A 15,015-nucleotide genomic window follows, 5' to 3' on the forward strand; every position below is an offset into this window, starting at 1 on the left:
AAATCAGCCAGGGATGTATACTTCAGAGAGCAGCTGCTGATAGCCGGCCTCAAGCACATTTCCATATTATCATCAGTCATGTTGCAACCAGTATTTGGTCTTAATAATCTTCACATGGGAAAAGGCTGCCTGTTATAAATAGCGGAGTCGAAAAAAGCAGTCAGGGGTAGCACATTTCCTTATGTTGAGGTAGTTTTGTTCTGAGTAAGTTCCAATATCTTCCATTAGCCCTGGACTTTACCTCAATATCAATTTGTTGCGTCCAAATCTCATCCTCTACGACTGACCAGTTCATATCAAACAGTGTTGCATTTTTTATATTGAAAAATCAATGTCAGTGTCTTCATGAAAAGGGTAGTGATGTGTGCAACCAGCAACCGGCTGGGAACAAAGTGAGGCTACATTCAAATCTTGCTAGCAGTTTAATAACTGCATAGTCTAGCTTTAATGACCATGAGACTATGTGTCAGACCAGTTGAGAACCCGTTATAATGGATACTTTAATCGATCACACCAGTCATAACAATTTAGGTAGGTAAAAGGTATTTGTTAGGATCCCCTTCCCCAGCTCCACCAGTGTTTTCAACACATTTAGATTGATGTTTATATGGTGATATTATTCTCCCCTGCAGTCCAATATCTGATTCATACGCAATTAGAAGCAAATGACTGCATTCCAACAAATCATTCTGCAGGCTGCAGATAAGACTTCAGCCGTTTCCACACAGTTGAAAAACCTTCAAATCATTTATCAAGTGAAATTAAATTGAAAGGGAACCTGACTTCCCTAACAATAGAAAAACAAAGTCATTGACATGGAGTTGAGCGCATGTGTACAGGAAATTGTTTCTCACCGCAAGGCTAAGAAGTGAAGCTGCATGTTTTTATACCTATGCCTGACAATGGAGGATTCAGCAAGCACTGAGCTGTAAAATTGTTAGTTGAGAGGGCAATGGTACTCCGCTGAAAAGTGAAGGAGAAAGGACACAGCCACAGCTGAGTTGGGCTTCTTTGGCAGACATCTACGTTATCTTAAGTGTCTTTCCATTGCTTCTGTACACGTGGCACTACATGTCAAGAAACTGTTAGTTTCAAAGATCACTGGCAGTCTACTGACAATCATGCCAATTTGAACATTTCCAAGCGCTTATCGCAAGCTTAAGCTTGGGATCTTTGGTTGGATATCCTTTTAATCTTCCACGAATGTTTAAACTTTTAAAGACGCTGTCCAAACCACTTTTATTAGATTACATGTTACCATACATACCGTTTTTCATATAGTACATGTAAATATGAAAACAAACCATTCAATTTAAAAGACAGACTTGTGTTTTCTGAAACTATATTACATTTTCATACAAAAAGTAAAGTCTATAATTTAAAATATAGTAAGTAATAACAATCCATGTGCTAAATGGGACATGCCCATTTTATCTGGCATGTCTGGCTCTTTGTCATCATGGTCCCTACAGAGGTTTTTATACATTCCACCTTAAAGGGCCTCTATACTACTATTCCATATAAACTGAATGTCCTCCCTCTGAAATGGTTATTGGTTAATTGAATCAAGCATTTCAATCATCAGTTAATCACTTCAAGAAAAGAATCAACAGCTTCTTTTAGTTGCGTGAAATAGGGGGTGGGGGTGTAGAAGGCATATGAAATTAAGCCGAGTAAATCATCACACAAGCTGATCAAATCTCAGAATAAAAAATTCAAACAGTTGCAGTGTTTTTCTTTTTTTGATTAAAGAGAGCTGGAGCTTAAGTGGTCATTGACTCCATGTCCGCTTCACATAGGGCTGCCAACCATCCCTTGAAAAACGGAATCGTCCCGTATTTAGAAATGTAAGTATGCGTCCCGTATTGAATTGTAAAGGGATGCACTTTGTCCCGTAATATGGCGAGAGTCAAAAATAGTCTGTAAAATGTCAATGGAATTAATGAACAACAGTTGCCTTTACGTGACAATTTACAGTAATGGTCCTAGGACCTTCTCTGCTCTATGACCAATGAGCTGACAGCATATTAATTGGTCGAAGTAATGTCGCCAAACTCGATAGCGGACGACAAACAAAGCAGCGTGAATGACACGGTGACACACCTTCGAGCAGCAATGCGACGGGCAGAAGCACTAGTCCTCAGCAGAAATGATTGCACAAATACAGTGGACTCAAAAGCAGAAAGCAGAAAACACATGGGTCGAAAAAGTGAGAGAAAATATCAAGTGCACTGCACTGTTTGCCAGCGCACTTTTTCCATAGTCCATGGTGGACTGACTGACCTCAAACAAACATGCTTTTAGTGGTGGAGACATACGGAAGGCACAACAAAACTAGGGGAACCCTAGATAAATTTGTTGTCCAGGTAACACCAGAGCTAGATACGGAATGTAAAGCTTTTTTTTTTTAACCCTCTGATCAAGGTTATTTTGGGAATGTGCAATGAATGTCAGCATTGTGGAAACAAACAATACTTTGGGGGTGGAATACACAAGTACAAATGATTGACAAGAACGTTAAACAGACAGCTAATTGATTGATTGATTGATTGACATTGATGAATAATAGCTAAAGAATACACACACACAGCCTTACATTAATTATAAGTTCAAACAGAATGCATAATTTTTACTGTAGAGGCAGTCGATATACTACACTTTAATTATAAATATAGTAGAAAAACAGTAAAAAAAAGTGTTTATGTTATGAAGATGAATAAATGGATAAATGTGCGAAAGAAATGTTCTGCCTAACTGATTAAAGGTGAGCTCGTTGTGAGCCTCAACTATGACATGTCTTGCTCAGCGTTTTACTCTGCAGTTGTCAAAGACAAACCGCTCCCTCACTGCAGCAAGATCTCTGAGGAAATATAAATGGAAAAATATGCTCCACATAATGTGGCATTGAACTGTTCATAAGTTACAGGATGAATGTTCATAAGTTAAACAGGAAAGGTTTCTGTTTGAGAGATATTTATTTTGATAACTTAATTTTGTTAGTTTGTATTCAAGTAAGTTTCTGGATAATAACATTCTGTGTTCATATCATTCAAAATACGCATCTTATTCAACTCGCGTTTGAATAGCTAAAAATTGTTTCACCCACCAAAAAGAGCTAAAAAAAAAAAAAATCAAGTCTTGAAAGTAGGTATGGGCGATACCAGTGATTTTCGATTCGATCCGATACCAAGTAATACTGGACCAAATATCGCGATATCGATCTGATATTGATACCGGAAGGGACTTTTAATTTTTTTATACAAAGCTGCAAACAAAACCACATGTGTGCTGCCGCTGCGCTCACACCAGTCATCATCAGTCGAACCAAACTACTCCAAACTATTTTGTTATCACTTCCATGTCATCTTGTCAACAGTGGTGTGGACTCCATGCAGTCTTCACCCTGATCCTCTTCATCCAATCAAATGCGTTTACAAAGTTCTGGTGGGCGGGACCACAGCCAGCAATCTGTTTCTGCCAAGGCAGAAAGCTCTTTGCCCTTGGCAACACATAGCAAAAATGCTGATTGGATGACAATACAACTTTCTAAATCATGGATAAATAAATATGTCATACAGTATATATGAATTAATTTCAGATATAAATACTTTAGTTTGAGGATCCATGCTTAAAATTGAGCACTCTGTATCGTAATATTGATATTTTGGTATCGATCTGCCTATCCCTAGTTGAAGGCAGTCAGGTCGGCCGTCCTTGCCGATGAGGTGTCCCTTATTTTTCCGGGAGTTGGCAACCCTAGCTTCACATCATACACTTTCCTCGGCATTCTGTTTGTCTCTGGTCAGTGTCATGTGCAATAGGGCATGACATGTGGCTGAGAATACGTCCCATGTCTTTCATTGTCATAGCATCCGTTATTGGTCTTGTTAATTATGATTTTTTCCCTCTGTTTGCCTTTTTTGGAAGTATTTTTCTTTGATTCTCCTTCTCCCTGCACTGCCTGGTCTGCGTATCTACACTTTCGTCCACCTGCCTTCCCTTCTGTGACACAGAATGCGGTGAAATCTCCCGTATTAGTTGGACCACATTCAAACCCATTGCCACAACTCAGCCCAGCTCAAGGCGGTGCCTGCAGTAGAAATAGAAAGGAAAAGAAAATTGATCTTCATTTTAGATATCCAAAGGGTTCAAATGCCTATGTCAGCGCCCTGAGGTGGGGGGGGGCATTGGCATTTGTGGTGTGGGCGGGGCGCGCGCGTGTGTGTGTGTGCGTGTGCATCCGGGAGCAGGTACGTGGGGATTGGCAGCAGCTGTTATCCATTCCTCCCAATTAAGGCAGCGCCTACTTCAGCGGTTCTGGGATGCAGACCACTTGCCAGATCGTCTTCACTCCAAGTCATCGTACTCCGTGCTTCGACCCTCTCTGCTTGCCTGCCTCCCAGTCTGCTGCATCGCGGTTGCCAGCCCCATTACGAGCTCTCACCCCCAAAAGCTAATTAATAAACTTTTGCTCACTACACCTGCCTTTCTCCATTTCCGCGCCTGGGTCCTCTCCCCCAACACGCCTCGTGACAGAACGATATGGCCAGAATGAACCAAGCAGCGATTTACACCATCCGCCAAACCGTGGCCGGGCAGAGAGCGCTATTTGAATAGCATGACCAGGCAATAGCCCTACTTATGGCAAAGGTACGTGAATTCTCCCAAGCTCTCACGACACTCCAAGCCCAGTACGCCGAGCTCCGGGACCGCACCCACCACTCACGTTGTTAGAGAACCATTTGTGCCGGCACCTACCCCATACGACGGTTATCTCGGGGCGTGCCGTTCCTTGCCAGTAGCGTGTTTGCTAGTTTTCGAACAACAGTCCTTGTCATATGCCACCGAACGAGCTAAAATAGCCTACTCATTGGCTACCTCCGGGGTTCAGCGTTGTCGTGCGCCACTGCCGAATGGGACCGTCAGTCGCCGGTTTGCGCATCCTTTTCCGCCTTTACGGATGAAATGAAGAAGATATTTGACCATCCAGTCCGTGGGAGGAAAGCTGCCAAGCGCCTCATGTCACTACGTCAGGGCTCCCGTAGCATCGCCGAATTCTTGGTACTATTTAGAACACTTGCTGCGGAGAGCCGCTTTAATGAGGAGGCGCTCCAGGAGATATTCCGGGGTGATCTTGGCGAATCCCTCAAAGACGAATTGGCTTCTCGGGATGATACCCGCTCTCTCGACCAATTAATCGATCTCGCTATCAAACTTGGCTGTCGCCTCCGTGAACGACGAAGAGAACATGGTTCCCGATATCAGGGCCCGCCCACTCGCATGGCAGTCACACAGTCAGGGGCAAACGTTGCAATACCTCCTCCAACCGCTACTGTTGCGCCACCCAAAAGAGGCGCAGAACCCATGCAGTTGGGGCTTGCTGGCCTCTCAAGTGCCGAGAAGACATGAAGACGAATGTCAAATGTGTGTTTGTATGGTGGAAACACTGGCCATCATATTGCAACCTGCTCAGCCCCTTTCGGTAAGAGATTAGGCTCCCCAATGAGTGAGGAGGCATTGGTGAGTCATGAACCGATCTCCTCTAGTGCTACACTTTTTAAAATCCCTGTCACTCTCAGTTAGAATAACTTCACTTTCCCAGTTTCCGCCCTCATTGACTCCGGAGCTGACGAGAACCTGATTGAACGCAACCTTGCGGAGCAAATGGGTATTCCTCTACAGACTAGTCGCCACCAAGAAGGCCACTGCCCTCAGACTGAGCCTATTTACATGAAGCTTTCGGGCAATCACCAAGAACTTCTTTACACGTTTTTGATCATTTACAGGTTCAGGTCGTGTTGGGCATGCCTTGGCTCAGGACCCATAACCCCACTATTGATTGGACCGTGCCCAGGATCACTTCATGGAGCGATTCCTGCCATAGGAACTGTTTAATGTCTGCCCCTATGCCCCCTGTTGGCCACAGTCAGCCAGACCTTCGATTTATCCCGTGTTCCAGTAGCCTACCATGACCTTGCCCAGGTATTCAGTAAACATCGTGCCGCTTCTCTGCCACCTCACAGAGGCCGTATGACTGCGCCATAGACCTTCAACCCGGTGCTCAGCTTCCCAGAGGTCAGCTTTTTAACATCTTGCAATCGGAGCGTGCGGCCATGGAGGCCTATATCAACGAGTCCCTCGAATGGCATCATTCCACCTTCCTCATCTCCTGTAGTGGCCGGCTTTTTCGTCGAGAAGAAAGACAAGACTCTCCGGCCATGCGTGGACTATAGAGGCCTTAATGACATCACCATCAAGAACAAGTACCCTTTGCCCTTCATCGACTCTGCTTTCTCCCCACTTCATGGAGCCACCATTTTCACCAAGCTCAATCTACATCAGGCCTATCATGTAGTCCGTATTCGGGAGGGTGATGAATCGAAGACGGCCTTCAACACACCAATGGGCCACTATGAGTACTTAGTCATGCCTTTCGGCTTGACTAACGCCCCTGCTGTTTTCCAGGCCCTGGTCAACGATGTCTTGCGTGACATGATTGGAAGATTTGTTTTTGTTCATTTGGATGACATTTTGGTTTACTCGAGTTCCCGCTCAGAACACAACCCGGGTGTTATGTTTTGGCGTTTTTAGTTTAGTTTTCTCAGTACTTCTGTCTGTCTCAATGATTATTGTGTCCACTTGTCTGCATTCCACACCCTAGTGTTGGCCAATCAACTCTCTCCTACCTTGTGTGTCTCGTCCAGGTGTTTTTCATTGTCTTGTCAGTATGCTTGTATTTTAAGTTCCTAGTTCTTGTTCTGTCCTTGTCGGATCATTGTTGCTGTTAGGTTGTTTTGTTTCTTTGCTACTTTGAGTTTTGGACTTTTCAAGATTTGTTTGTCCTCGTTTTTGTTAATAAATATTTTCTTCAGTACCCCTTGCTTCTCCTGCCTCCCTGCATTTGGGTCCTGACACAAACGTGACACCGGGTAGGCAATTCATTGTCAAGGTGGATGCATCTGAGGTGGGGGTTGGAGCTGTGCTGTCCCAGCGGTCCTCTGAGGGATGGTAAGGTCTACCCTTGTGCCTTCTATTCACACAGACTTTCCCAGGCGGAGAGGAATTACAGTGTCAGCGATGGGGAACTCCTAGCCGTTAAGAGGGCACTGGAGGAATGGAGGCACTTCCTGGAAGGAGCAGAGCACCCATTTGTTGTTTGGACTCCGCCAAACGACTGAGTTCCCGCCAAGCCAGGTGGGCATTGTTCTTTGACCTTTTCACATTTATTCTTACCCATCGTCCAGGGTCGAAGAACACCAAGCCCGACGCCCTGTCTCGCCTGTTTGCGCTTGATGAGCCCTATACCGGTCCCGAACCAGTTTTGCCACCCACCTGCCTGGTAGCTTCTATCACCCTCGAAGTGGAGAAGGTGGTCCAGGATGCCCTGGGGAACCACCCTGTTCCTGGGGGTTGCCCCGCAAACTCCTTGTTTCTTCCGGACTCCGTCCGTTCTCAGGTGCTGCAGTGGAGGCACTCAAGACTTACCTGCCATCCAGGGGTATGCCGCACGCTAGCCTTCCTGCCGCAGCGCTTCTGGTGGCCCACTATGGAGGAGGACGCACGGGCGTTCGTATCAGCTTGCACAGTCTGCGCTCGGAGCAAGTCTTCGTCCAAACCCAGTTCTGACTTACTTCGGCCACTTTCCATCCCCAAGAGGCCATGGTCACACTTCGCTCTAGACTTCGTCACTGGACTACCACCCTCTAAAGGTAACACTGTCATTCTAACCATAGTGGATAGATTCTCCAAGGCGGCACATTTCCTAGCGCTACCTAAGCTCTCTTCTGCCAAAGAGACTGCTGACCTCCTTGTCCAACATGTTTCCCGCCCGCACGGCATTCCCGCTGACATAGTCTCTGACCGTGCCCTTCAGAAGTGTTTTTGTGCAGCCCTTGGGATCGGTGTCAGTCTGTCGTTGAGTTTCCATCCGCAGACCAATGGACAGTGTGAGCGCACCAACCAGCAGCTAGAGGCTGCCCTCCGCTGCATGTCTCAATCACACCCGTCTTCATGGAGCTGTCAACTTGTATGGGTTGAGTACGCCCATAACTCCCTAAAGAGCTCTTCGTTAGGCGTGTCTCTGTTCCAGTGCTCCTTGGGCTACCAACCACCTCTGCTCAATTCGCAGGAGCGCGATCTAGCTGTTCCATGTCCACAAGTGCCACAAGGTCTGGAGGCAGGCCTGCTCCGGTTTGCTCCACTCCAGAAACAGGCCAACCGCCGCCGCATCCCTGCCCCTTCCTGCTCTGTTGGGCAGAGGGTGTGGCTCAGCTCCAAGAACCTGCCGCTCAAGGCCGAGTCGAGGAAGCTTTTCCCCCGCTTCATTGGGCCTTTTGAGGTCTCGGCAGTGGTGCGCCTCAAGCTCCCGGCCACGCTGCGTGTCCACCCCACCTTTCATGTATCCCAGGTCAAGCCCGTTTTGTCGTCCTCGCAATATTTCCAACGTTATGGAAAATAAGCATTTTCATCTCTGTAGAGGCGCTCACAGAAATTTATGTTGCTTGATGAGGAAAACGCCCCATCCATATAATACAAAATATTGGGATGATCATTTTAATGTTTTCAGAGGTTGATGTGGGCAAGTGAACTTTTTTAGGCTTGTGTTAAGCGAGACTGACACTGTCTTATCTGCCAGTCTACTGCAGAGTCCTCGGGTCTCATTATTTATAAATATGTTCATAGACTATATATATGACAGACATCGTGCCACATTACACAATCCACCACAAAACTTTCAGATTCCCTTAGCGAAATGTGCAAGACTCTCGCACACCAAAATTGACGTATTTGTCGCGTATAAGCCTGAGCACCAAACAAAAGTATTTTCAGTAAGGCAGTGATAGGCTGTTGCAGATAAGACATCAATCAGACAAAATCACACAATTGTTTCTTTACATTTTTTATGCTTTAGTGATACATAACTCAACATTACTATTTCACAACCAATGTTACTATAGTTAATGAAAACTAAAATTCAAACAACATTTTCGTAAGCGAAATAAAATACAAACGAAAATGTTTTAAAAAAACAAATACTAACTGAAATTTCATCTTAAGTTTGCAAACCTAACTAAAACTAGCTATAATTACAGTGAAAATGCCTTTATTTTTAATCTTTGTGAATTAATATCATATATGAGCTTTCTGGGTTCATTTTAAATGTATTTATTTGGTATTGCTGTACATCCATAGCTACAGAAGAACCAAGGTAAGTTGTCTGAGAATTGCAGTTTAATGAGTTTAATTACACAATACTCAGTGACCTTTGTTGTTATCTTTACACTCGACAAATACTTCATATGTATAAAAAACTAAAACAAAAAAAAAACAAAAATGAAGCATTAAAAAACAATTGCTGGAATAGGAACTAAATGTAACGAAAAATCCTAAAGTATTGTAACCCTGTTCACAACCCTAACACAGAATTGGCTACCATGATGAAATAAAATGAAATTAAATATAAAAAAAGAAGGTATGTTTATTTTCAGAGATCTGTGCCTCAATTCGGGGAGCCTTAAGCATCTTGGTGGCCGGACATGGCCCAAACATGGAGACGGGTCTGGCCATACTTCAACATGCTAGCTTTGACTGTCGCAGGCAATTTAGTCATTCAGTGAGAGTTGGAAAATTGTACGTCATTGGAAAATGTTTTGAGTGAATGTGTGCTTTTGAAATAAAATTTAAATGAATTGAGCATTAATTCAGAAGTTTGGCTAAAAAATAACCTCAGCAGAGCCCACATACAGTGCTTATCATAAATAACTACCCACCTGTTGAAATGACAAATGTAGTTGAATTCTTCATTTCTTCTAGAATTTAGCTTTGCTTGACTTTCATCAGTGCATCCTCATTTTTTGAATATTGCTCTATTAAAATAATGTTGACCATGAAAACATTTAATGGTGTAAATTTCGAGATTGTATCTCATGCCAATGCAAAGTTGAAAAAGGCCAGTGTTGCTTCTCTCTTTACGTCCCCCTTCCTTTTTGTTCAGACAAAGAACAGCTAAATGACATAAAAAGGCAAAGAATGAGACTTGGTCCGACCCTGTCTTAGAACCCCACGCTCGGCGGCACAGAGCAGAGATCAACAAATGAGTCAACTTTTATTACATCTGGGCTTGCAAAGAGGCAGTAAAGCAATGTGATACTTGTCAACGACTAACGAATCTGTTTATTCTGTCCATTTTATTACATTTACATTTCTTTTAACTATCAAGAACAAACAATGCACAATGCATGTACTTTTTAACATCCATGCCATTCATTTAGCTACCGGTACTCTATGTGGTGTCATAGGTTTAGGCAGACAAGATAACAACTATCTTGACTTACTGCCCCAACTTATGAATTTTTAGACTTACGTGCCATCAATTGAGTCTTTTTTTTTTGTTTGCTTTTGTTGCGAGCCAACATTTGATTTATTTGAGAGCTTTGGTTGAATACATTTGATTACAAAAATGAAAACCCTTCCAAGGATCCATTGAGGAGGCATACTGTGTGTCAAATGACCAACTGGCACTGGAGTCAGAGCTCCTGACATCACTCACTTGGCCTCACCCCCCTTAAAGGCACATGATTACACTACTGCACTACTGTATGTGTGTGAATTATTCAAGTCAATTTACCTAACTCATAATACCATTGTAATCAATTTAGACATTTTGTCTAATAGATGGCTCAGCAGAGTAAATGAAGCCTATAGAAGAGGGTTTCTCAAAGTGGCGTCCAGGGATGAACTGTAGCTTGGGGTTCGGTCAAATCATTTGCAATAAATTATGTTGTATCATTTTCTCAAAGTGCATAAAATGGGGACCAGCTAATGAAACAAATACTAAACCAAGACTCCTCCCTACCTTAGCTCTGGCCCTATTAAAAACTGTGACATGACTTTGAAGTTTGCTTTTCATGCTATGTTGACAACGTTCGAGCCAAAGTTCACCATTCTGTTAAGACAGGATTTTACTGACGCAGCTATAAATTGCCACCTCCAGCCAGCACAGTACTCATATTTTGTCTCAGTTGCTTCAAGTTGCAATTGATGAGCAATCGATTCCACACAATCTCAGTTTTCACCACTCAATTAATCATTGACTAATTTCTTTTGGCCATCCATACTTGCCATTACATAAACACCATGTATACATATAAAATGAATTGGAATACAAATTTAATACAGCAAACAAACAGCCACTGGCTAAGAAACCGCTTTGATCATTACGGGGTGTCAAGTTTGCTTATTAAAAATTTGCTATGGTTGGAGGAATTGAACAATGTATTCTGACAAATTCTTTGCATTTTACATTGTCCTTCAACAGGAACATCTTTGCTGAAGCATATAGCCACTATAGAATTAGTACTGATCATGCAAAACTGACATTGGTAAAGAGAGATGATCAAGGTGCAAGTCTCAACTGCAACCACAGCAATTGAAACATTTGAAACCTGAAGCATTCTAGATTTGTTGGTGAAACATGAGCCAATTTGACGATGATGACATGAGAATCTGCTGTCGCCCTCGACGTAACCTTGGAAACATTACCCTTAGCTGAGGTATTATTGAGTCTTTAGTTAGCTGATGCTAAAAGACGTAACCCTGAAATACTGCTCTTCACATATTATTTAGAGACCCTTCAACGAGTTTCCTTTTTGTTATTCCCTCAGCATGGCCATGCAACTTTGATGAAGTGTAGCCCTGTTAAGAGTCTGTCATCAAGTTATGTACACAGACTGTGGGTTGACAGAGGCAGGGATAGAAATAGCTTTGGCTCAGATCAGCCACTAACACAAACATGATGCAAGCGTCTTGCAAAAATAGTTAGTCAATATTACCGATGTATCATCAAGGTTGTTTTTGGACTTGTATATGTGTGTTCAAAAATTATAAAAGTGATAAGAGACTAACCAGAAAACAACACATTTCCATGCAAAGTTGTAGAAACTCTGATTCCACGGAAATCATTTTTTTGGCCAAGGCCAAGCAATTTGAAATGCACACTATTACTGTCATTTAAAGGGCAGATTGGTGCAACATGGAACATTGGTGCAACTGATGCCTTCAAATTTCAAACCATTTTGTGATGGGTATATTTTGGTTTGTTTGTTTTGTTCTTTTTTTCTTTAACTTTTCTTAAAAGCAAAACAATTTTGAAGTTTAAAAACAGTATTAGGGTAGCTCAAATCCATCACTGTCTGACATTAGTGTTGAGCCCCAAATTATTAATATGCTGACCAAAGTTTAGTTAAGCTTTCAATTATTATTATTATTACTATTATTATTATTATTTTTATCATGTCATCTTCCAAACCGCTTACCCTGTACAGGGTCGCGGGGAGGTGCTGGAGCCTATGCCAGCTGACTATGGGCGAAAGGCAGACTACACCCCGAACTGGTCGCCAGCCAGTCGCAGGTCACGCACACAGACACCGTCACTGAGCGGGAACCGATCCCACGCTGCCCGCACACAACTCAGGCGTGTGTAGCACTACACCATCAGTGACCCTATTATTCTTATTATTTTATTCTACTACAAACACAACTCGAGGTATTGTACTTGTACCTGGTTTCTTCAGTGCCGCTGGGTGCTGGAGCCTACCCCAGATGACTTGGAGCGAAAAAAAGAAATTGCCTTTGCACCAACGTGTTTTTGATACATCATCAATAATTTGGAGTTGATTTGGTGTGCCTGTTAGATGAAAGGTGCAACAGACATCTCAAATCCACAGAGTAAAATATTTTCTACATCAATAAGCACCCATTAAAGGCTCCACTGTAATGGTGATCATAAGCTGTATCACTGAGCAAGTTAACACTGCTACCGTGTAATATCGCACGCAATCTTCTGAAATGGCCACTATGTTGTGTTCACTGAGGATTAAATATAGTACTGAAAAAAAATAGAATTTCATCTCATTCAGGCAAAGATACTTCACAAGGAAGAGCTTTGGATTTCTTTGAAAAAGGCTCAAAAAGCTCAATTAAATTCAGAGAAACCAGGACATACTTGTCTACCTCTCAGAGGAATTACTACTGTGAAAGAGATGAGTGCAGAATCATTTATTAAATTGGGGAATGGCACATTGACCCAGGTTATGAATGCCTTAAGGGACATTGACAACGTTAAGAGAAAGGAAACCAAAAATTAATAGTGACACAAGTATAGGAATTTGGTGGTGGGGGGGAAACAAGTGTATAATTATCTAATTGCACTCTCGCGCCCTGAAGACAAAGCTGATTTCATTCTAATACAATAAGAAAAAAACAGTGGAGGATTCCACCTGAGTAGAGGTATCTTAAACATAACAGTTTAACCTTCTAATGAGAGTCCATTCAGTGCTTTTTGAATTGGTGACTGCCGAGCACAACGTACATTTGGAAGCGGTGTTGGTTGCATATGCCCGAGCCCGATCCAAAGTGATTTTCCTCGAATGTTCCCTCCCAAGGTGTCGGGGGGCAGCTGACAGGAGGCAACGGCTGAATTACAATGCGTCCTGCGCAGTCTCCCCCAGTCCCCCTCAGTCGATCAGCACAGTGCACGGACCCCTTTGCTTTTATCATTCATGTTCCCCACTTGCTACAGTTTTACAGCGAGCTCCATACGCAGTTGGCGACGCGTTTCAAATGCTGAGATGCGTGATCCTCATTAAATGAGCCTGACCTGTGCTTAAAGATGTTGATGTTGGATGGAGAGGTTGCATGTGAAAAGGCAAAAATGGTGTTTCCGTGCAGCCTGCAGCGTCCGTGTAACACGACGGAGTAAAGCTGTATGATGCGAGGTCGGGTGGTTAAAGTGCTCAAATCAGAGAGATGCGCTCCAAATAAATTCCACTTGCCCACCTCATCCTGCTGCGGTTGATTCTGTCTCGGATTCGGCTGCTCCTTGGTAGCTGTCATGGTAAACTCCTCGGGATAACTCTCGATTTATCGTTGCAGGCAAACGGCAGGGTCCTTGGATTCCGAGCAAAAGAGGAATGGGCTCGCCTCCTGCTCATCAACTGGATGGTTTAGGAGTGCGAATGCCGAGGGTGATTTCGTCACCAGCGAATTGTGCGAGGCGCCGGAGAGAGCATCTGTCGAGAAGCCTACGCCGCCCGCACGCTCTCCTCTCAGCAGCCTCGTCTTAAAGGGAGGAGAGTTTCGGACAAGCTCATAACCGAATCGAAAAAGCCGACGTGGAAAAACACCTCGCTGCCTTTTGGGGCGTTCGGGAGTTTACTCAGGGGTGTGTCTGCATCCTGGAGAAGGTATATAAGAGCAAAAGGAACATTGGCCATTAGATGTTGTAGAGTGGAATATTAGAATTGTCAGTTGAACCGTTGATTAAACCAATTAATTGTTTCCTTTGACGAAAACAAAATAGGGTGTGAAACGCACGCACAAGCACAATTGTTTGAACATACTAAATAATGTTGGCAAATAGCTTTCTAATTCAAGTTCAGAAATGTGATATTACATTTATGGAATGGCTTTCAATTTGTTGAACATAACAGTGCAGTGACATGAATTTCATCTCACGTCTGCCTCACAGTTGAAAGGTTTTGGGTTCGGATCTCAGCTGAGGCCTACCTATGTGAATTTGTATGTTCTCCTTGTGCTTGTGGATGTTTTCTACATTTACTCCAGCTTCCTTCAACATTCCACGTGGTTAATTGAAGGCTCTAAATTGTTCAGTGGTAAATGTGAGCATGAGCGGTTGTTTGTATTCATTTGTTTAACTCATATACATAACTGAATTTTGGTCATAAACACAACTGAAATCCTTTCCAGAATTTTTTCAGTGACACAATATCTCAGTGAGGGGTGGCCGTGCATGAGTGTGTGCGTCATTCTTTATCACACCATCCACAGTCAGGGTGAAATACAATTCACACATATTCTAAACAATGCCCATCACACACATAATCAAGCAGGAACAAGTCTCAAAGCAAAGTATTGCTGAGCTTAATTTACTAGATAGTGCCATTTTCTTTGCCGTTGCTCTGCTTTTGTGTACCATCACTTAGTGTACTTCTATCT

At 43.2% G+C, this 15,015-nt stretch overlaps 1 protein-coding gene across 2 annotated transcripts in view; it reads right to left on the minus strand.

Annotated features, from left to right (window-relative positions):
* Nucleotides 1–15,015, minus strand: part of dpp10 (dipeptidyl-peptidase 10 (non-functional)) — a 114,207-nt gene that overhangs the window by 53,248 nt on the left and 45,944 nt on the right. The window contains exon 1 of one of the 2 annotated variants that reach the window (XM_086051469.1): nt 13,837–14,134. The exons of the other annotated variant lie outside the window; for it this stretch is intronic. Coding sequence (XP_085907595.1) covers nt 13,837–13,893 — 57 coding nt within the window. The 5' untranslated portion in view covers nt 13,894–14,134. Of the gene's footprint in view, nt 1–13,836; nt 14,135–15,015 lie in introns of those variants that run through there. 2 annotated transcript variants of the gene reach the window in all.

Source organism: Filicampus tigris, chromosome 14 (assembly GCF_054856515.1).
Source record: "Filicampus tigris isolate MCC_2025a chromosome 14, RoL_Ftig_1.0, whole genome shotgun sequence".
NCBI classification, from domain to species: Eukaryota; Metazoa; Chordata; class Actinopteri; order Syngnathiformes; family Syngnathidae; genus Filicampus; species Filicampus tigris.